The following is a 23,106-nucleotide window of genomic DNA, read 5'->3' on the forward strand; positions in this document are numbered from 1 at the left end:
GGGTAAGGCCCCGTATGCGTAGGAGATTCTAAAATGCGTTAACAATTTTCACTGTCCATCTCAATTTTATTACTAGTAGTAACTTCATTGGGTTGCAACTAAACGAATATTAGATAGGCAAAATCAATGAATTTTCCATTAGTAACAAAGGTAAACACTTGACACATTAAGTGGAGATCTTGTCGTTGATTTTTTTTATTTATTTATATAATTCGAAGACCAAAAAAATCATTGTGCTTAAAATTAATAGAGATTATTATTTTAATTGTTTTATGAAATAATCATTTAAATTAACTTTTCATAATTATAACTATTTTTACAAATAAAAGAAGTTTCGCATTTACAAATATCAAGTTTTCACATCAAAATATTATAATCATAATTATAAATTTTGAAATTATTTCAACTTATATATTAATTCGTGATTTACTTAATGTGCTAAATAATTTTAAAATAAAAATTGGTAAATAAAAATACATCAATAAATAATTAAAAATAAATTGGCTCCAAGGAAATGACAAGACTTTAGGAGTTTCGAAATATTAAGTTGTTGTTGAGTTATCCAATTCAATGCTTATAATAATTAAATCTGATAACAACTATATATGTATGTATGTATGTATTTCAAATTCTCAGTCTACCATCAAGTTGAAGAATGAAGACATTTTAGGTAGAATATATGTAAATCAGCACAAGACAATTTGTTTATAGTTTTTCTTAAATGATTCTAATCATTAATAATTCATCATCTTCTTTTCTATTTTATTGTTTAAGCTTTCTAGAAATATATAAATCTTCACCAAATCTGGGTTTTGCATAAGAAGGAATCATTTCTTGGCCAGTTATGGCAATGTAAGTAATTCAGACAAAGATATGAACAAGATAATAAAAGGGACCTTCAACAGCTTGCTTATGTCATCTCTTAGCCTTATTACCCCATTTGGACCACTAATTCATTAGTTTTGTTTTTAGAATATATTATCAAATTAAGGAAAAAAAAGTAAACATTTGGAAGAATATAGATTTTAGGAAATAAAGTTCTTAAATATAATTTTCTAAGTGTTATTGATTGAGTTTTAACTCAATTGGTATGAGTATTGTGATCAATGTAATAGGATGTGGGTTTGAGTGTGTGAAAGTGTATTATCTTCTTATGTTTTGGTTGGGGCTATAGATAATTACAAAATGATCACTCAACTATTCAATTCTATCTTTTTTGGTCACCAACGGGATAACATAAAAATGAAAATACCCAAAAATCATTTTATAACTTTTCATAGTTTTATAACAAAAACAAAAACCATAATTAGGTGACTGCTAATGTAATCTACCCATAAATTTTTGCGGCACAAATCTAGAAAGGTTTATTCATGACCTTAGCCTTCAAAAATTGTAAAATCGTTCTATATAGTCTTTTTAAAATTTGTAAAATTATAATTTAATATAATGATAAATTTATGTGTTCGGATATTTATAATTTACTTCTAGCCTCGCCGAATAAGCCTTTCTAATCGTTAACTAACTAACTAATAAGATGGATTAATCTTATGAATGTTTCTAAAAGTAAACTGGAATGTGCATCCTCAATGCCATATTCTCTAGGGAAGAATTAAGCTTCAATATATAGAAATTAGGACTACAACTTCAATTAGCACACCAAGATCAATTCTAATCTACAATTAGATTTACCATATCAATTATCCTCGCTAATTTATTACGATTTAAGTCTGATTTAAACTTATATTATTCTTAACGAAAATGAACATTCGACCAACGTATCATAACTTGAATTCAATTTTATTATAATTTATACAACTAAATACACATAAAAATTGGAAATCATAAATAACTCTTAACACCAACACTGATAGCAACTAGGTCCAACAACAAGGTGTACTAACATTATTTAATTCACCACAGGACTTGATGCTCCAACTGCAAGGATCTGTGAACTCGAACTTGAATTTACTCATGAGGATATATCTATTCGCTTCTAATTATGATTTAAATGAGTTACAAAGAAAAATAAAACACACAAAGTTTTACGTGGAAACCCTTTCGGGAAAAACCCACGGGCAGAGGAGAAGGAAATTCACTATGTTGAATTCGAATGAATACAAGAAGAGAGATGATTACGTCTATTTATAGGTTTAAAAATGGAAGTAATGCAATAAGATTAAAACACCTTATTCTAATCAACATCAAATAGAGAAAGTAAACTTCTATACGGATTTTACTTGTGCAGCCTATACCTTACCGCAGGGGTCGGAGGCCCCCGCACCCCCGATTGCGACCCCAATCTAGTATTTTATCATTTGTATTTCATTTTAATAAGAATTTGAATCGCACAATTACAAAACTTATCGAATTAGTTCAGTAATGAGTCCATCAAATACGTTAACGAGTAGGCTTATCAGTCCCTATTGTTCTTATTTAATTCAAGTCCTTAGATTTTTAAACATTGTGAATACAAAAATGATTGGTATGACCCACTTTTGTTTTTGGATGGTTGCTCAAGCATTCAATTGTTGTAATAAAAAAGGGGAAAAAATTCCAAGAGACTAGTTTGATTAAACAAAATGTGATTAGTGATATTTAATTATTTTCTTAGACGTTTTAGAAAAAGCATCTTTTTGTTTGCTACTATGTTGTTTGAAGAACATAATCAAACTTTTGTAGCTCTACATTTCTCACAACCATTTTTGACTTTAAAATTTTTGGACTATTGATTGTATAATTATTCTATGTCGTTTCAGTTCAAACTTAGATTCCAATCCAATACCATTTTTCATGATTAATAATTATTTGAAAGTTATATTAGTGGTCGAGGGTTCGATCTTCGCTTTAGGTATGGAACAGCTTTAAAACTCGTTGTCAGTATCTACCCCTTAATTGGTTTACAAAATGTGAATGATTAGTTACTGGACTCATTCCGATAGATATCTTGAGAAATATATATAAAAAAAAATTGTTTGAAAGTTTCAAATTATAACTTTTAGATTTCAACGATTATAAAAGAAATAAAAGTTTTACAGTAATGGCTTATTAATTTAATGATAAGGTTTAATATTTAAAAATTTTAGAGTATTTGTATGTGTAAATATAATATCATATGTGAAATTTCAAGAAATAGATGCTTCATGGTAAAAGTATAATAGAGGTTCCTATATTAGGAGTGAGATTGCATTTAATTTTTTACTAAAAAATAAGCAAATTAGTCCTTGTATGTTAAATCAAAGAGTAAATTAGTCCTTGTTATTGAAAATTTCATCTATTTCTACAGTTAAAAATTAGCATGACTGACGGAATAAACAGATAATTTCACATGACATACCACGTGTATCTCATGTTGATGTACAAAGAACACTTTTAAAAATAAAAATGGATGGAAATTTTAATAAAAACATCAGTTTACTTTTTGGTCTAACATATAAAGATTAATTTACTCTTTTTTGAATAAAGAGTAGAAAAGCTGTTAACATAACTTGCATGAAAGGGAAACAGTAAATTCCCAACATGTATAAGGAATCAAATTGAAAAGTTAGACTTTAACTTATTGTTACTCTTATATATATATATATATATATATATATATATATATATTTGTTTTAGTTGCTTAAAAACAAAAGTGATTAGAAACCTGGAATATCTTTTAAAAAAACCTAAGCTGAACCTGTTTTTATACGAGTCTTTACATGTCTTGTTTGAAGTTTTTGAGTTTATGTTTTGGAATGTAAGTTGCCAAAATAATACTATAAATTGGTCATCAAAGTAAAAGTACGTACCCTCAATTTGCAGATGTAGAACAATGTTTCACAGTTGTTCAAAACTGAGAGCTTTTAAGGAAATTGCCAAAATAATAGGAAGAAACGACGACTGTGCATCAAATCAGCTAATTTGATGCGCCAAATCAAATCAAATCAATAAATAAATAAGCCCCCTTCAAAAAGCCACCAAGAATTTTTCAGCTCAGCCTTTTTCCCTTTCTTCTTAGATACTCGGAGTAGTTTTCAATGTCTTATTTGAATCATTTCAAAAGCTGTTGTAATGCATAGCTCCCTCACTTCTTATATTAACCTATACCCCAACTCATCTTTTCTTCCACTTCAGACTCTTATCTGTTTCTTACTCTTTAAATCAATCAAGAAAAAAAAACCATGGAAGAAGCTCAGTATTTGATGTTGATGAAGAGGAGACAGTTTTTAAAATCCCACTTTCAAGTGTCAATCAACTCTTTAAGTGAGACTTGGGAAGAAAAAGCTTTTGCAGAAGATGCAGCAGGGTCTTTAGGGGGATGTATATGGCCTCCTAGATCATATACTTGTAGTTTTTGCTGGAGAGAATTCAAGTCAGCTCAAGCTTTGGGTGGTCACATGAATGTTCATAGAAGAGATAGAGCTAAGCTCAAACAATCTCTTAGTCCCAAAAATGAAGTTGTTTCTAATCAAAATCAGAACCCCAATCCTCTAAAACCATCTGACCCTAAATCCCCACATCCAGCAGCTGATTTGGCCCATTCTTTTTCATCTTCTAGGGTTTCAGCTTCATCTAAAAACTTTGGTACTTGTTCCTTTGTTCAAGGACAGCATCAAGGGCTATTAAGTTCTTATGATGATGGGGTAATCAATTGCAAAAGAAGAAAGATTGCTGCTTCAACAACACTGCCATTTTTGGTTCCAAAGGAGAAGTGTTATTCTTCTCTTCAATGGCAGGTTCTTGGAGTTAAGCCAGCAGTTGCAGGGTCCATGGAGGAGTTGGATCTTGAGCTCAGGCTTGGTGCTCAACCAAAGGTGAAGTCATGGAATATGGATCAAAGGGATTGCAAGAGAATGGAATTGCTCTGATCAGACTCAAAGAACTCAATCTAACTTCTGATTTTCTTTTATGTTCAATGGAAAATTACAAAGAGGTCAAGGGGCCACTATAATTGTGCAGGTAATGATAAGCTTATTTTCCAACCATGTCTACTATATTATATATAAAATTTGGTACTTTTATTTGTTTTCAGTATCCCAATTCTATGCTTCATCTGATGATGGTAATACTTTTGAAAGTGATAAATCTTTGAAAAGGTTCGGTGTTAAAATGTTACATGTCAAAAAACATGATTCCAATCATAGATCGTCACATGTCACTTTTGACAGCAAAATTTCATTTTAAATTATCTAAGTCGTCACGATCATAAGGTATGAAACTCATCGTAAGCTCTTTTTTTTCTCTTTTAATTAGAATTCAGAGACAATTTCAAATAGAAAAAAACATAGTTAAGAGACTATTTTGGCTGTAAGAAAGTAGAAAAACATTTGTATATTCTGCTAGTTGGCATTTGTGTGTTTCCCTGGAGTCCCAAAATGTAGAGCTTGATCGCTCTTTTGTTTCTCTCATGTGCTTGTGAATGAGTACATTGCTTAATGGCCTCCGATGGGTTTCATTTGTAGTTTTTTAAAAGGGGTCCAGATTCTCCACTAGGATACACAAAACAATTCTATGATCGTGTAATGCATCTCATGATCAGCTTGTATTTTGAACTTTGAATGATCCCAATTAATAAATTCCATTTTAAACTCTTCAAAGCTTTCAAAATTAATCTCTTTCTAATAAGGACTTTATGCAAATATATTTAGTTCTTTTTTGTAATTAAATCTTACATTTGTTTGCTTATTTCGAGATATAAAAATAATTAATATAAATATACAAATCAAAATTGTTAACGATATGTGTGATACATCAATGATCACCAGCCCGAATCTCAAGTAAGATCTAGGTGGCCTACCTGTGACCCGAATAGGTCCCACCAGATGATTGAGTGTGATCTGAATTGTGAGAGGACAGCAACGGAAGCTCGTAGACCTAGCTCACAAGAGGAGCTCACAAGGAGAGCTCGCATGAACCAAGAGAAGGTCGTTGTCTCAATTCGCATATACCCAAGGAGCTCGCAAAAGGGAGACCGCGTGGTCTGACAGGCAACCCAGAATAAAACACGTGTCCAGCATGCCTGAAGTCTGCTCAAAATGTCAGTCCTAGGAATAGTAGGGTCATGTCGTAAACAGTAATAATATGTATAAATACCCAATTGGCCTGGCCTAGGAATAATATGCCGTGGCCTCATTCCATTTTCATAATCCATACAATATCAGTAAGAGGATATCATTTATTCTTTTAATCAAGCTATGATTCTACTATTGTGAGCTAATCCATACCATGCATAAGTCACGTACCCAACATACCAACTTTTCAACTATTACCATGAGAGCATAGGTTTTTAATATATCAATGTACATGAGTTATATATGTCGTAATTCATTTACTCAATATTTAAGTAAATCACACCAGAAACGTCACAAATAAATAAATCTATAAAAGAATCTAAGATGAACTCAACTTGATATTGTTCAATGTATTGTCAGTCCAGACAATCATATCTATGTTTCTATTTTTAGGAGTAAGTCATACCAGGAACTTTCCACCACTTCTCAATATTTAAGTAAGTCACACCAAGAACTTCTCACCGCTTCTCTACAATCTCGGAACTTACAGAAATAATGACAATTAATGCTCGCTATCTTCTTCACCATTAGAATCAATATTATGATTACAACATCAAGAGTCCATCTTTTCAAAATCATCTTGGACAACAAATGTTGTTGGTCTTTCATAGGCAATTTGAAACCTACTGCAGACCTGTAGGTAGGTGGGACTATTGTTTGTAGCCACTCGAACCCAGACTCAATAACATGGGCCTAGTCCTTAATATACAAATATGCTCCAGATTTACAATTAGCCTAAAACATAATGGTAATAGGCCCACGAGCCTCACATGGGATCTTCATCCCCGTAAGCTCAAAATGCTTGTCCATCTCACCCTCTTCCCCTTCCATGAAAAACAAAAGGAACTTGTATCAACTCAAATGGCTTAATGCCCTTAAAGATGCAAAGAAAACAAACTTGCCTATAGAGAACGACAGTTAAACCCAAGCACAAGCCTATGCAGCCTTAGGCAAGCACTAAAAAGATGTATAAATACCAATATATGACTTGACTTTACACCATTCATCTCTTCTTCAACGGAGGATGCCTAGGAGAGAAAACTCTGGTGCCCTACGTACATACAACACTTACATCAAATAAACTGTGTTTTAAAAACTTTACAACTTGCAATACGAAATGACTAAGAATTTTGGACCATTATAATATTATATTATTTTTTTAACATAATATTACAGTATTCAATACTATGAAATTTTGTGAGTGATAACATTTAGAAATATCTTAATATCATATTGGGAAAAGTGATTAAAAGCTTCTAAAAGATAAAAAGGCCACGCCCCTAAACTGTAATATTCAATGTATCAGCACCACAATTTCACCAAAATTAATGTTGCATTTGCAGAAAAAGAAAATGTTTTGATTCAATCAAAGTATCAAACCAAACTGCATCGAAAAGAGAAAATTACACCCCGGATGTTCTCGAGAAAACCACAGCTTTTGAGCTCATGCTAATGTTTGGTTATAAGAGGTTGTGAGGATTTTTCATTGATGGAGTTAAGATTGATATTCATTGAATATGTGAACACAAATTCTTTGATCATGCTACTTGTAATTCAATCGAGAAGCTCACGTCATGCTATCTACTTGCATTTAATCAAACCCAAGATGCAGTACAAAAACAAAATTATTTAGAAAACTATGTTACATATGTAGGATCAAACCTTATGGTCGTCACCACTCCTCGATACTATTATCGAAACCGAAATCAAAATCAATTATCTGATTTGATCATGATATTATAATGTTTAATCATTGATATATATACACTATATGATATGATAAAATATTATGTTATTTGGGTGTTGGCTTAGTATAATGTATTTAGATTTGAATAAATATTTTAAAATATAAGGATTGGATTTATAAATTTAATAAGAAAGATTAAAAAAATGATTCAATTGACAATATAATATTATAATAATAAATAAAGAATATTTTCGTTAATCCACATAATATCATAAAATAATAAATTTTACATAGAATAAACACTTTAATTATTTTATATAAATTGAATTTATTAAATATACATAATTTATATTTTGTACAAAACAAATTTAAATTATATTGTCACCGTATAAAAATAAAATGAAGTATGACATTCAAAATTAAAATATTTATAATTTATAAAATTTAAAATCATCTTAATCTGTCACAGCTCCCTCGAATCTAGCTGAACCCAAATCTGAAAAAACAAAAACTCAGAAGTCGAAAAATTTAAAACCTAAAAAATCTGAATCTAAAATAAACTGGCTTTAATCAGCCCTTTAAAAAGGAAGGCCAAGGTGGGGCGCGGCCTAATGAAAATACAAAGCTTTCGCCAGTCACGTGGCACTGATGCTTTTTGGGCGTCACCCCTTTAAGTGGCTAATTGTAAATGGTTGGGCATCTGCTCACCTTTTTTTCTTTAATGTAGTCTACGGCTCTAAGGGGGTCTACTCATATGAAAATTACTAACCATCAACTCAACTCCCACCCACCCTACACCTGTACTTTGGGCTTTCACGTCTTTATCAATCAAAATAGGTATTTTCCCCGACTTTGTAAATTACATTTAAGGTTATTATTAGAAATTTTAAGTTATATTCGAAAATTCTTATTTACTTTATTGAATTATTAGAATTATTATTGTATGATTTTCTCTGTTCGCGCTGCATACAGCAACCGAAAGCTTTCGTTTCTTTTATCTTCTATTGTTCAATTTTTTTCATAAATCAGCTTTAAACATTAGGAATATGTAAACTAAAATCTAAACGGTTATGTTTTTTTTTTTATTTGTGACATTGATCATCAAATCAACTTGAATCTAAAATAAATTCTTCTATTGATTGATGGGTATTGATTTTTCATATCATTCGTCAAATCCTTACTTGAAGCTCACTCGTTAGACTTTCTAAAAATAACTTAACAATCTATTGACTTAATAAAAATTTTCGAATGTAATTTATTCTTGCATTAAAAATTTTTTTAAGTTAAATATAAATTGACAGTAAATTAAATATTATCTACTATTATTGTTATAATAATAAAGAAAATATGGATTGAGTGAACCATTCAACGTCAAAACTAAGGATTGTTTATTAACGATGGAAATAGTAAGATAGTTTTGAAAGTAATTGAAGTGTAGGAACAAATATCTAGACATCAGTTGTCGCAGATTTTCTAAAGCCGACTTTGAGACGGAGGGAGTGACCGCAACGTGTTAGTAGCGCCAAGAAGAAAGGCAACGTTTGGATCCACCTCAACGAGACACGTTTCGAGATAATCTCAGATTATCTGCGGGAAGTGTCAATCCACCGTGACATGTGGTCCAAAACGTGTCCATCTTTTCGCCCTTTCTCTGTTACGTGGACACTTGCATTGCATTGTTCCTTAAAAGAAATGATGTTATATCTATCTTGAGATTAATTATTAAATATTAAATAAAGTGGCATTACTTCCAAGTTGCTTTTAAAAGATATGAACGATAGTTTGGGGAAGAAAAGAGCCAACAACAATGAAAGAGAATTCTCTTGTGGCTTCAAGTTAATGGAAAACCTGAATCTGATATCCCCTGTGGAATTGGAGAAAACTGAGAGATCCTTGTCCTTGACATAATAACTTAAGCAATGAAAGACATTGGGCAGACAAAAGTATCATTTTGGCATAAACTAATGCGAGACTGGAAATGCATGATAAGATTTATCTCTCCTACAAATCTTTTAACTAAATATCTATGATCCTACTTAAATAAGTTAATATCAGATATCATATTAATTTGTTTATCTTAATTACTCGAGAATTAAGAAATAAGAGATTAAACTATACAAGTGGCACTATTTCATGACTTGCATTCAATCAAGATAACACGAACAAAGAGATATAAACTTCTTATAACTTAAGTAGTAATTGATATTACAGCCAACATCAAAAATTCTACAAGGTGACACCTAATAGATGGAACAATCAAAATCTAAGTTAATTGAGATTATATTTAACTTGTCATAAATTAAATTAATTAAAGAAATATTCATATAAATAATTTAACTTGGCAATGTTTAATATACACATAATACTTGTGTGTGCATGACACACATATAAAGAGGGATTCAATTAAAATGATGCAAAATATGTTTTATACATTTTAATTGGATAAATATATACTAGTGTTGTTTCATCTAAACACGATCGATTGGTTGAACCATTTGAATTGAGAATCGACCAAGGGATCTATTTGGAAAGTGGCTTTGAACGTGTTAAATTAGGAATCGATATGAATTCGAGTAGATTATATAGATGCCGGAGTGATTTTGTTGAGGGATTTAAAAGCAAAACTTGTTGAGATTTTGACAGTGGAAGAAACTTTATGGCATCAAAAGGTAAAAAGCTAGTAGATTTCCAATGGAGATTGAAATGCTTGATTCTTCCACTTGAATGAAAAAAAAAAAAAGAAGAAAGAAGTGCGAATAATGTTGAATCTTTTAAACTAATGATGGTGAATGGTCTAATGATGGTCGGGAGTTGAAAATATGATAGTGAATTTCTATAAAAGCTTGTTCGCTATAAATTTGGAAGTGTTTGTAGGACTGTGTTTTAGATGAGGAATTTGTGTTTGAAATGCAACCGCTAAAAGCTCCAAGGATTGATGGGATACATGCTTTCTTTTATCAGAAGATTTGGAGTATGACGGGGAGTAGTGTGTGCCAGTTTGTCAGAAACATCATGAGCGGTGTCTCTCTTAATGGATGGTTGAATCGTACTATTCTGGTGCTTATTTTGAGAATTGATTCAATCATTACATAAGTGATAGTGAACCGACTTAAGCCCTTTCTACCTACCTATTTGGGGTGAGGAGCTTTTGATGGGCATGATCAAGCTTACTCGACATGTAACTCAACTACGCATGGGGGATTCTTATACCTGGAATGTAGTGCTTAAAGCTTTGTTGAAAATGGTGAAACGAGACTGGGAGGTGGACATGGTACACATTTACAAGAAGGAAATCATGTAGTTGATGCTATGGCCAATTTTGCGACAAGTTTTCCTTTAAGAATTCATGTTTTCAGTGAACCTGATGCTCATGTGATGATGATAATAACATAGCATATCCTAGAATAGTTATTATGTAACACACATTTTCCCCCTTTTACTGTAAAAAAAATATATAAACGAGTTTGCATTACATATTACATAAATTTGAGATTTTATTGATTTTAGGTTATAAAAGACAAAACATATTAAAACGGGTATTGTAGAGTGAAGATTGAGAGTGATAATTCAGTGCTGGTAACTATTATTCAGAATATGGGCTAATAGCAAATAATATCAGTAGTGAAATTAGACTCATTCAAGACTGGTGTCTTAAGAATTGGAAAGTGAAGCTTCGATAGATATTGAGAGAGAGTAATAGGGTGACAGATCGTATTGCAAAAAAAGTCTAAGACAAAATGGAGCATTTGATTATTCACAAAGAGCTACCAAAGAGTCCAGGGGTTTATTAGATTATAACAACCATTGCACTACATACCCATATTGTTTGACTGCGACTAATTCTGCTTTAATCTTAGCTTAAAACTTCATTCTTTTATCTGACAAAACATATTTTATTGATTTTATGTTATAAAATATCCTCAAATTTTATTTTTTTGTAATTTGTTTTATCATTTTCAACTCAATTCGGGGTTTTAAGTATCTATAGATGGTATTAATAGTTATCTTGATTAAATTTTATTTATATTGGTTAATATATTTTTAAAATTCTATTTGAATTTATTTTTGGGAGAATATTAATAATGTTTCATAAAAGATAAATAGTTGATGGTTTATAAATAAATATCGATAATTTTTTAAACATAATTATCTAGAGACTGTAAGCCTTAAATTCAAAACCTTAAATTTTAAATTAAAAATTATTAATATTTATTTATAAATTCTTCTAAATAATGAGTTATGTTATTATTTATTGTGGCTAAGATATTATTCTTTTAAATTTTTACCTGGTTGATTTTTGGTACATTGGTAATGTACTTTTTTATTCCATTAGCAACATTAAAAAATTGACATGCTTATCTTTCCTTAAAATATTTATTTCTTAATATTCTATTATACCCTTATAAGATACTTGTCACTCTTTAATTTTTTTGTAAAGTCTAAAAACTCCATAAGCGATCTAAGATAATGCCAAGTGTCCATTTTAATTATTTGATTATTATTGGTAGTGTATTTTTATTCTACAAACAATTTTAAAATTTTGGCATGTATCCTTTTATAAAAAATATTTATTTTTTAATATTTTATTATATTTTCATTGGACACTTATTAACCTCTAATTCTACTTATGGACAGTATACCAAATATCATTTTTTATTTTATTATATTCTAAAAACAAATGGGATTAATTTTGTACTCGATATAGGATAATAACTCAATTTAATTAAAGTGAATTTAGATGAGCGATATAATGCAACGTAATGCATTTAACTTATTTTTTATCTTACATTATAAAATCACTATAATAACTAATTCCACCGTCACCATTATTTTTACACTCATCTAAATTCACCCTTAATAAAATATCTTTAGTGTTTGGTAGCCGTTTAAAACCCAATTATAACTGAAATGAGAAGCGTTTAATAGAAATACAAGTCCGTCCCCACATACGTGTCAGGAAAAAGGGCACGTCACTTCAATAACTCGCCTTCTTCACTGATTTGGCCACATGTCTATATACACGTGTCCTTCATTGAACGAAACTGATCAAATTGACGGTGCAGATTTACCTTCTTGTATTCAGTAAATAGACGTCACACAAATTGTACGTGTCGGGTCAGTTTACCCGAACGGTGACGGTCACACTGCCCGAGCCTTAGGTGTGGCCCCCACCTTAAACTAGTGCTCTCAGTACAAAAAGGCCAAAGCTCTCTCCGTGCCTCCCTGCCATTTTTATGGGTCCTTCCCCTTCCTCTTCACCTTCCCTTTCGATCTGAAATTAGAAAAAGAAAAATAGGAATCTGATTTTGCAACGAAGCTTTGTTCATCACTTAAGAACGTTTTCAAGTAACTTAGTAGCAAAATGGCTGGAACTTACTGTGGAGTTGTCGGAGAAAGTGAAGCGGCGGCAGCTACGGTTGAGCCAAAGTTAAGAGCTTCTCGCCGTCGGAGATTAGAGCTTCGTCCGTTTAAGATAGTAGCTGACGCTGCTGTTCAACCACCGTTAGAGAACGATCGGAAACGCCATAAGCTCGATCGCGATCTATTCCTACCGGTATCTTCTCGGGATTGTGATAACGCGTTTCAAAACTCGAAAGATCACGGATTTAAGAACGAAGGTCTATTTTCTAATGGAACAGTAAAATTAATGATTGAGAAGTCCATGGAAGATGAAAAGGAACGGCCGAAGTTCGGAATGGCTTCTGTTTGTGGAAGGAGACGAGATATGGAAGACGCTGTTTCGATTCATCCTTCGTTTTGTAAACAAAGCTCTCAAGTTCAAATTTCGTCGGATATTCACTTTTTCGCCGTCTTCGACGGCCACGGCTGCACTCATGTACTAAATCGAATCTTGAAATATTTCTTAAATTCAATTTTATTAACAAAACTTAATTAGTTCTGTTATAACTGATTTCTTTTCTTTTTTTTTTTTTTTAGGTTGCGATGAAGTGTAGAGATCGGTTTCACGAGATAGTGAAAGAAGAAGTCGAAGCATGCGGCGGTTTGAATTCGGTGGAGTGGAAGAATACGATGGAGAAAAGCTTTGAGAGGATGGATGAAGAAGTTAGAGAATGGACAGTAAACGCCAAGGAGAGTTCTACCTGCCGATGTCAGCTTCGAACTCCACAGTGCGACGCCGTTGGATCCACCGCCGTAGTTGCTCTAATCACCCCGGATAAGATCATTGTTGCTAATTGCGGTGATTCTCGCGCTGTTTTGTGTCGAAATGGTGCCGCTTTCCCCCTCTCCGACGATCACAAGGTGAGACATTTTATTCTTTATTTCGAGGTTTTTAATTTAGAGTGTAATGACATTTAATATTTTTAATGTTTTTTTTATGAATAAGATAAGGAGATATTTATTTATTTATTTATCAATAAATTATATATTTTTTAAATAAGATATTTAAATTATCATATTTATTTTTATTCAAAATATCTAATATAATCTAAAATATTATATTTATAAGATTAAAATCAATAATAAATAATTTTTAAAAAATCAATATTTATTTTTATAAAAATTAATCATATTCCGTGATTTATCAAACAATTTTTTTAATAATATGCTTAAATTTTTAGCACTTTTTTTTAATTTTGTGTACTTCCATATTATTCGATTGTAGCCGGATCGACCCGATGAATTGCTCCGAATAGAAGAAGCCGGTGGCAAAGTAATTTATTGGGACGGCCCTAGAGTTCTTGGTGTTTTAGCCATGTCTAGAGCAATTGGTAAGTTTTTTTTTTTAATAATTTTTCCTTTTTTCCTTTTCTAAACTTTCGTTTATTTTTTTTTTAATTTTCTATCTATTTGATTTTTGCAGGTGATAATTATTTAAAACCGTTTGTTATACCAAAGCCTGAGGTGACAATAACAGAAAGAAGTGAAGACGAGTGTTTGATATTAGGAAGCGATGGATTGTGGGATGTAGTGACGAATGATATGGCGTGTAAGGTGGTGCGTATGTGTTTATGCGCAAGAAAATCATCATTTGCACCAGGGTTTTCAGGTAATGAGATGGCGGTAAAAAATGGTGCACTCGAAAGTTTTGATAAACAATGTTGGGATGCTTCTGTTTTGTTAACGAAGTTGGCCTTGGTTAGACATAGCGCGGATAATGTCAGCGTGGTGGTTGTTGATTTAAAGAAAAATCAACAGGCGAATTAATTGGGAAGAAATCATTCAATTAAAAATTACAGTTCTTTTTTTGTAATTATAAGATGTAAAATATCTTAAAATGAAATGGGAAGAAAAGAAAATATGGGTTTTTAATAATTTTTGATTATTTATTTATATTTTTATAGAATTATAAATGTAGAATATAATTCCATTGTTGTGCATAAATCCTTAATTAAGATATAAAAATATATTACTAATTTTTAACCCATATTTATTTTAGGGTTTTGCATTTAACTTTTCATTGAATGAAAGTTTATTTTAGAATTAAAATTCTTTCTCATCCTTTTATAATTTGTAAAACAATACGCTCGCGTAATTTATTTAATATACCTAATCAACTTTATTCTTACCTCTCAATTATTGTTAATTAATTTTTATTGGCCAAAATTCCTAATTAACGTTAAGTTATCATAAACAATTAAACATATTTTCGGAAATAAATATTATATTTAATATTTGAAGCTTTTAAATCAAATTTTACTGATTTTATTACCACTGATTTTATTACCACATATTTCTATAAATTATGTTGATTTAATATACTACGGATCGAATCTAAAGGAGATTGAGTGATACGAAGAATTATAAAGGTAACACATGCAAATTAACGAGTCTAGCCAGCTATTGTCTAAAAAGCATAGTACGACTAACCTTAAAATTGTAGAATTAAACTGCGGTAATAGTTAAAGGATTGAATTGTAAAAGTTTAAAAGTATAATGGTAATAACCAGAAACAAATGTAGTAATTTATTGACATCCATGTTAATAATTAATTCTCAGATCAGGAACTAAATTGATTAATTTTCTAATTGGTTTAATTTTTACCTTTCAGTTTATAATTTACCCAATTAATGAGTTAGTCCAATTAATCTCTCAGTATCACTTAGACTAGAGGAGTCAAACTAGGCTGTGATTGAGGCATTGTAGTCGCTGAAGGAGTCGAGGTGGTTGGAGGAGCAATTTTTGTTGGTGTGCTAGGAGTGGTAGGGTTGGAGCTAGAGGATCTTTTAGAGCCTTCACTAGTTGTTCTAAGGTGAGGAGAAGGATGTTTGCATATTGCAGATTAGCTCTAGCAAGAATGGAGGCAAAAGGAAGGGTTTGCATAGAGTTCAAGCCAGTAGAAATACCTGAGACAAATGGGATGGAGGTGTTGAGCGAAGTGGAAGAGTTGACTTGGTCAGTTGGGTTATTGATTTAGTTGGTTTGATCAGCTAGGGTGCCACTTTGAGAATGCAAGGTCGTGTTGTCCATATTCACCGCACCAATCATTAATATTGTGTGCAATAAGAGAAGAGTGTACAGGAGAGGGTAGTGGTTGTTATGAAGATCGGTTCACCCAATTCGGGCACAGAGCTGGAGGTTATGAAGAGTGGTGGTGAAGATGGCGTAAAGGTTAAGGGTTGAAAGAGTGTTGACAGAGTGTAGGTTTAGTATTCTTGAAGGATTGATCCTCTTCTTCATCGTTTCTGGAGGTATTTATAAGCAGAGGTCACGTATAAGACGGTGTTAACGTGTTGAAGTTGCCATCATTATAGAGCTAGTGAAAGGACCGTCTTCGGTGGGACGAGAATGCCTGTGACAGAACAGATCTTGTAATTCATTTTGACTCTAATGTGATAAAGCAATTGAGCCCACGTGGTACTCGATGAGCAACAACTTCATGTTCCCAACGGAGATTAGGCCATTTGTTGCATGGATAGTCATGTCGGAAGGATGAGCTCCTATGTGACCTTCTGACTATCTTACGGCAAACTTACTTTTTAGCCATTTTTTTTTAACTTGCCCCATGCCCTAACATGGATGGGTAAAACAAGAATACTAGTCTACTTAAATGGCATTAGTTTGAGATACCAAGTTGTTCAATAAAACAAATTTACATGAACTTAAGTGAATAATAAACTTTCAAAATATCTAAATGAAAATATTATAAAAGCTAATTTTATATTATTATATGAGTACTAACTATACAATATATTATAGTGATTAAACCGCAAATAGAAAGACAAAACAAAGGTCCTGATTCCCACTCTGCTTTGCATGGTCAAGCTGGCCATCAATTTATAGCCATTAAATTTAAAAATTAAAGAATCTATTTTTTATTGCTATTAATTAAGATAAAATTGAATTATATCCTACTAAAATAATTTTATTTTAAATTTAATTATAAAATAATATATTTTTAAGATTTTATTGTTGTTTTTTAAATAATGAGATGAGATATATCTACATGGATGATGCTTCTTCAATTATTATGGTGGGAATTTTCAATCAATTAAAGGGAAGAAAAAAAAAAAGGAAATCCACCGCATCAGATTCCTGCAATTACTTACGAGTTTTCAATTCTTACAATCAAATAACCAGTGGTTTTCCTGATCCCATGTGCAAGCAAATTAGAAATTGGAAATTGATTTTACTCATTTCAATTTTTGGGGTTCCTTTCCTTTGTAATTTATAATCGATTGAGTCTTAACTTAATTGACATGAATATTGTTGTCGTCAATATAGGAGAATGTGAGTTTGAGATTAAGTCTTTACTCTCTTTTATTATTCTTCGTAGAGTTCCATGTTTGATATTTAGAATATTAAATAGTTAATTAGATCTATAAGTCACCATAATTTAATTGAATACTAGTCGGTTGAGTTGTGCTATGAAAGTGTAACCTGACGTCAATAAATCGAATAGTTGAATTTGTTTATTAGAGTCAAATCTTTCTAAATTGTAGGGCTGTTGGCAAATTAAATACTAGGAGCATCTCTTACAATTGTTCGACGAGAAAGATTGATGATTTAAAGTCATTTTTCGATAGCTATACTTAGATTATTGTTGAATAAGAAGACATCGTATAATCCATGATCAATCCCAACGTCAAGATTGATAGCTAATGTTTTTGTCATATTTGTTAGTTCTTCACGAGATTATTAAATCCCCTTCCACTTTACTCAATCGAGACCATAACTAAATAGTTGTAAGTTATTTTTTAGAAAGATGAACACTCAGCCAATAGGTTACAAATTAGAGTTCATCGTCTTTTCATCCAATTTCTGTAAAATTCATTGGTACTCCTCTATATGCAAATTTATTCTATTATTAAGCATAAGAAATTAAATTTGATAAATTCAATACTCATCAGCAACCTTATATCTACTCACTTTCTAAAGCCCATAAAAGCCAAGCTTCATCAATGAACATGCATCAACAATATCTTAAAAACAGACCATCTGACATTCTCAAAAGACTACAAATATTTCATTAAAATCTCCCAAATAAAGCTGAGGGAGGCCATTAGTGGCAACCATCTACCGGAGCATATCACTACTCAACATCAAAATCTAACATTGATCACACCCGATAAAGTGCTGTCGAATTGAATAAGAACACAAACACCAAATTAATAGCCAGTTTCTAAAAGATAGCGAACCCACCACTTGAATCCATAGGACTCACAACAAAACAATTAGAGTACCCCAATTTGAAACACAAAGGACCAACCTTTTGATTCGTGCAACTGTTAATTCAAAAGAACATTACTGTTCTTATTAAATCCACTAAACAACGATCCATTGTCGTCCAGTGGTTAGGATATCTGGCTTTCACCCAGGAGACCCGGGTTCAATTCCCGGCAATGGAATCTCTTTAAATTTTTTTGCTGTCCTTTCTGTTTCCGACACGTGGCACAAACCCACCAGCGTTTTTTTCTTTCTTTTTCATTTTATAAATCGGTTAATTTTCAATTTTAGTCCTTTTAATATGCTTAAATTTGAGATCTAATTCTAATACTTTAATTTCAATTTTAGTCATTTTCCCCTTGTTTGAATTGAGTGTATTTGTATCTCTTTTAAAAGTAGTGACTCAACTTGGTGAATCTATAGACTGTATATGAACATAAATAAAATATATCTTCAAACTTTTCATTATAGTCCCTATCTAACATCTCTAATCAAGCTACATAATCAAATCAATAATGATTATGATAATGAGTTCTATTATGCTTTATCATTGACATTATATTCAAATTTATAGTAGTATAAATATTATTTCCGTTCAAATAATTTAGGTCGTTACTTGGAATGAATTTTACTTTTGTAAAAAAATTAGGGTTGAAATCAAGCTTAAACATCTCGAGAACAATACCAATTGTTCAAGGTCCAAGTTGGTTACTCAAAGAATGACACTTCAAGTGCTTCTCTCAATCAATTCCCCCTCAAGACTTTTATGGATGGGGAATTTCTTTATATTCAAAAGGTTTAATATATAGATTGGCCCTAAAACTTGGTAACTTTTTCAAGTTAATCCCTATTTTTTTATCACATTGGTCCTTAAGGTTGGCATTCGTTACACAAATCGGTCCTTATGATTAACATCGTTAGTTTTTTAAAGGCTTAACATATATAGATTGGCTTCTGAATTTGACAACTTTTCTCAAATTGTCCCCTAAACCTTTTTTTTGGATCATATTACTCCCTAAGGTTGGAATTCATTACACAAACCGGTCCCTACACTAACACAATTTTTTTTGAAGAATTTGTTGATGTGGAAAATTATAGGGGCAACATGTAGAGAAATAAGGGGACAACGCGTGAATTCATCTTTAATCATTCCTAAAACTTAAAAAAAAAAAAGCTTACATTTTTGAAAAAATTCAAAAATTAAGTTAAATTTTAACATTTAAAATATTATCTTTAAATATTCAACTTACAAAAATAAAAATAATTTTTAAAATCTAAAATATATAAAATTTAAAATTTAAAAATGCACAAAAAATTTAAAAAAGAAGTCATTTTTTTTAGAATTTTACAAAAAAATGAAAAAACAAAAAACAATGAAAAATTGGTTGCGCATCGACCGAAGTTTACCGAGCTTGATTAACATTGACCGACGCTAACAGGGAGTTAACCAACATCAACTGGTCAATTTTTATTTCTTTAATGTTTAAAATATTTTTAAAATTTTAAATTTATATTTTTACAATTCCAAAAATTAACCCTTTTTATTTTTTTAAACCTATTTAATTTTTTAGAAATTTTAACTAAATTTTTTTATTTTTATCTTCAGTTTACATATATATTCTTTTTTTGAAGTTTTATATATTTCTTATATTTTTACCAAATTTTAATTTTTTCAAAATTTTTAGGTTTTATTAAAAAATTAAAGAATAGTTAAAGATGCATCCACATGTTATCCCCTTATTTCTCCACGTGTCAGCCCCATATTTGTCCACTTAAACAAGTTCTTAAAAAAAAAGCGATGTTAGTGTAGAGACCAATCAGTATAACAGATGTCAATCTTAAGAACTAATATGATCCAAAAAAAAGTTGAAGGGCCAATTAAAAAAAGTTACTATATTTAGGGGCTAATCTACATATTAAGCCTATTCAATATCAAAGAAGACCAATACTGCTAGCAACCTATGAAATTGCCCACTATAATTCAAACACAGGATTTTTTATTAAAATGGGTTAAAAAAAAATTATGTACCGAAATGGGGTGTCAGAAAACTTATTTACGAAAATGGAGTATTTTTTTTATTGGAGCCTATCTCAGAGGCGCCAATGAATAAAAAAATATTAATTTTTTTTCTTTTTTAATGGCGCCTATTAGATAGGCGCCAATGGATATTTTATATTAATTTTTTTATAAAATATAATTAAATATTTTCTCGGGTCAGTATATGACCCGTAGAATACATAGTATTGGCGCCTATCTGAGAGGCGCCAATGGTGGTACCTATCTGAGAGGCGCCAATGGTATTATTTTATGTAAAAATTTGTTTCAAAAAATCAATAAATACTGTTAAATAAATACAAAATCAAATAAAATTACATAATATAAAAGTTACATTATATAAAAATTAAATGAGTTAACAACAAATATGATTAAAAAAGTCAGTTATAATTAAACTTTTAATAAAATGATTTTTAATTTTTATAAAATTTTATGTTAAACTCACGAATACTAAACTAAACACAACAATTTATAGCTTAATCCTAAATTACTAATAAATTAAATTTTAAATAATTATAAACACAAAATTTATAACATAATCCTAAATTACTAACAAATTAATTATAAAATAATTACAATATTCATACAAACAATATTACAATATTCATACAAACAATATTACAATATCCATACAAAATTACAATATTCATACAAACAATATTACAATATTCATACAAACAATATTACATATTCATACAAAATTACAAAATTACAAAATTACAAAATTCATACAAAATACTAATCCAAAACTATAAATACAAAATTAATTATAAAATAATTACAATATTCATACAACATTATAATATTCATACAAAATACTAATTCAAAACTATAAATACAAAATTAATTATAAAATAATTACAATATTCATACAACATTATAATATTCATACAAAATACTAATCAAAAACTATAAATACAAAACTATAAATATTGTAATTACAAAATACAAAATTCATACAAAATTACAAAATTACAATATTCATACAAAATACTAATCAAAAATATAAATACAAAATTAATTATAAAATAATTAAAATATTCATACAAAATTACAATATTCATACAAAATACTAATAAAAACTATAAATACAAAATTAATTATAAAATAATTACAATATTCATACAAAATACTAATAAAAACTATAAATATAAAACTAATTATAAAATAATTACAATATTCATACAAAATTATAATATTCATATAAAATTACAAAATTACAATATCCATACAAAATTACAATATTAATTACAATATTCATACAAAATTACAATATTCATACAAAAAGTTACAATATACATACAAAATTACTCATTGGCGCCTCCCTATGATGCACTTTTAATGGTGCCTCCCTATAAGGCACTTTTAATGGTGCCTCCCTATGAGGCGCCACCCGACCCGTTTTCCCCTTTGACCCGTTGACCGTATTTTGACCCGTATTTTTATTTAATTTTTTTAAAAAATAAAAAATAATAATATTTTATTCAAAAAAAGAAAAAAATTTAATATTTTTTATTCATTACGCCTATCTAATAGGGTCCAATGAAAAAGTAACTCATTTTAGTAAATACTTTTTTGACACTCTATTTCAGTAGTTTTTTTTTCTTATCCTATTTAGGTGAATTTTTCAAAACTTCTGGAAAAACAACTTATTTAGCCTATAAATTTATTTTAAAAATTTATTTTAGTCTTCTATTTAAAATTTCACCTCTTTTAGCATTTGAACTTGCGTTATTTGTTCAACCACCCAAAATAGATGAAAAGTTAATATTTTATGTTAATGATTTCACGTGTATGCCACATCAACAATTAATTAATTAGTTTAAAATTTTAAAACTATAAAATTATTAAAATGCATAAAAGTATAAATATATATATATATATACAATTTATTTAATAATAAAAATCATTATAATATTTTACAATTTTTAAAATTTTTAAAATAATTAATTAATTGCTAACATGGCTTGCATGTGGACTACCACAACAACAAAGCTAACAAATGTTAACTTTTCAATCATTTAGGGGTGATTTTACAAAAAAAAAATAGTTTAAAGGCTAAAAAGATAATAAATTAAATGAATGGCTACAATAACTTTTTTGTGCCTTTTATTTTTTTTGGATAAATAAGGTTTTTATTTTGGATTTGTACCTAATGTATTCTCAATGGATTCATTTACACATTCAAAATGAACCAAACAGTGAAACCTAGTGTTCAACAAAGAAATTGAGAAAATCGAAAAACTGATTCGAACTAGTGTATTTGGTCCAGTTCGAGTTTTGTATTGTTCAATTCGATTTTGAGGTAGTGTTATCACTCAAATCGCACAATTTAGTTTGGGTTTGATTTTTTCATATGGAACCCATTTTATCCAATTCAAATCAAATGAAAAAAAATCATGTTTAAAGGAATAGACCTAATAGAATAATAAATAGATCATTTCAATATCCATATATATGGACTAATTCATTTAACCTATAATAATAATAATAATAATAATAATAATAATAATATATTATTATTATTATTATTATTATTATTATTATTATTATAAATAACGACAATTAGATAGGATCGTACAAAAGATAAAGTTATGAAAATATCTCATAAAAATAATTATAAAAGTACAATTTTATATTAGAGTAATTGAATCAGTTCTTAAATATACAATTTTATATTAGAGTAATTG

General features: G+C 29.9%; 2 protein-coding genes and 1 non-coding gene across 3 annotated transcripts; all 3 read left to right on the forward strand.

Annotated features, from left to right (window-relative positions):
- Positions 1–3,809: 3,809 nt before the first annotated feature.
- On the forward strand, positions 3,810–6,193 carry LOC105782009 (probable transcriptional regulator RABBIT EARS). Its single transcript, XM_012606516.2, has 2 exons — positions 3,810–4,935; positions 5,742–6,193. Exon 1 carries the CDS (start codon positions 4,158–4,160, stop codon positions 4,842–4,844), a length of 687 nt encoding a protein of 228 aa, XP_012461970.1. The 5' UTR covers positions 3,810–4,157; the 3' UTR covers positions 4,845–4,935; positions 5,742–6,193.
- Positions 6,194–12,974: 6,781 nt separating this feature from the next.
- LOC105784046 (protein phosphatase 2C 37) lies at positions 12,975–15,009 on the forward strand. The gene is made up of 4 exons (XM_012609820.2): positions 12,975–13,570; positions 13,672–13,995; positions 14,360–14,465; positions 14,558–15,009. Exons 1-4 carry the CDS (start codon positions 13,097–13,099, stop codon positions 14,899–14,901), a joined length of 1,248 nt encoding a protein of 415 aa, XP_012465274.1. The 5' UTR covers positions 12,975–13,096; the 3' UTR covers positions 14,902–15,009.
- A 3,461-nt stretch (positions 15,010–18,470) lies between these two features.
- On the forward strand, positions 18,471–18,542 carry TRNAE-UUC (transfer RNA glutamic acid (anticodon UUC)). Its single transcript has one exon. It is a non-coding gene; the product is annotated as a tRNA-Glu (tRNA).
- The last annotated feature ends 4,564 nt before the right edge of the window (positions 18,543–23,106 follow it).

The sequence above is a fragment of the Gossypium raimondii genome, chromosome 13 (assembly GCF_025698545.1).
Source record: "Gossypium raimondii isolate GPD5lz chromosome 13, ASM2569854v1, whole genome shotgun sequence".
Classification (NCBI taxonomy): domain Eukaryota; kingdom Viridiplantae; phylum Streptophyta; class Magnoliopsida; order Malvales; family Malvaceae; genus Gossypium; species Gossypium raimondii.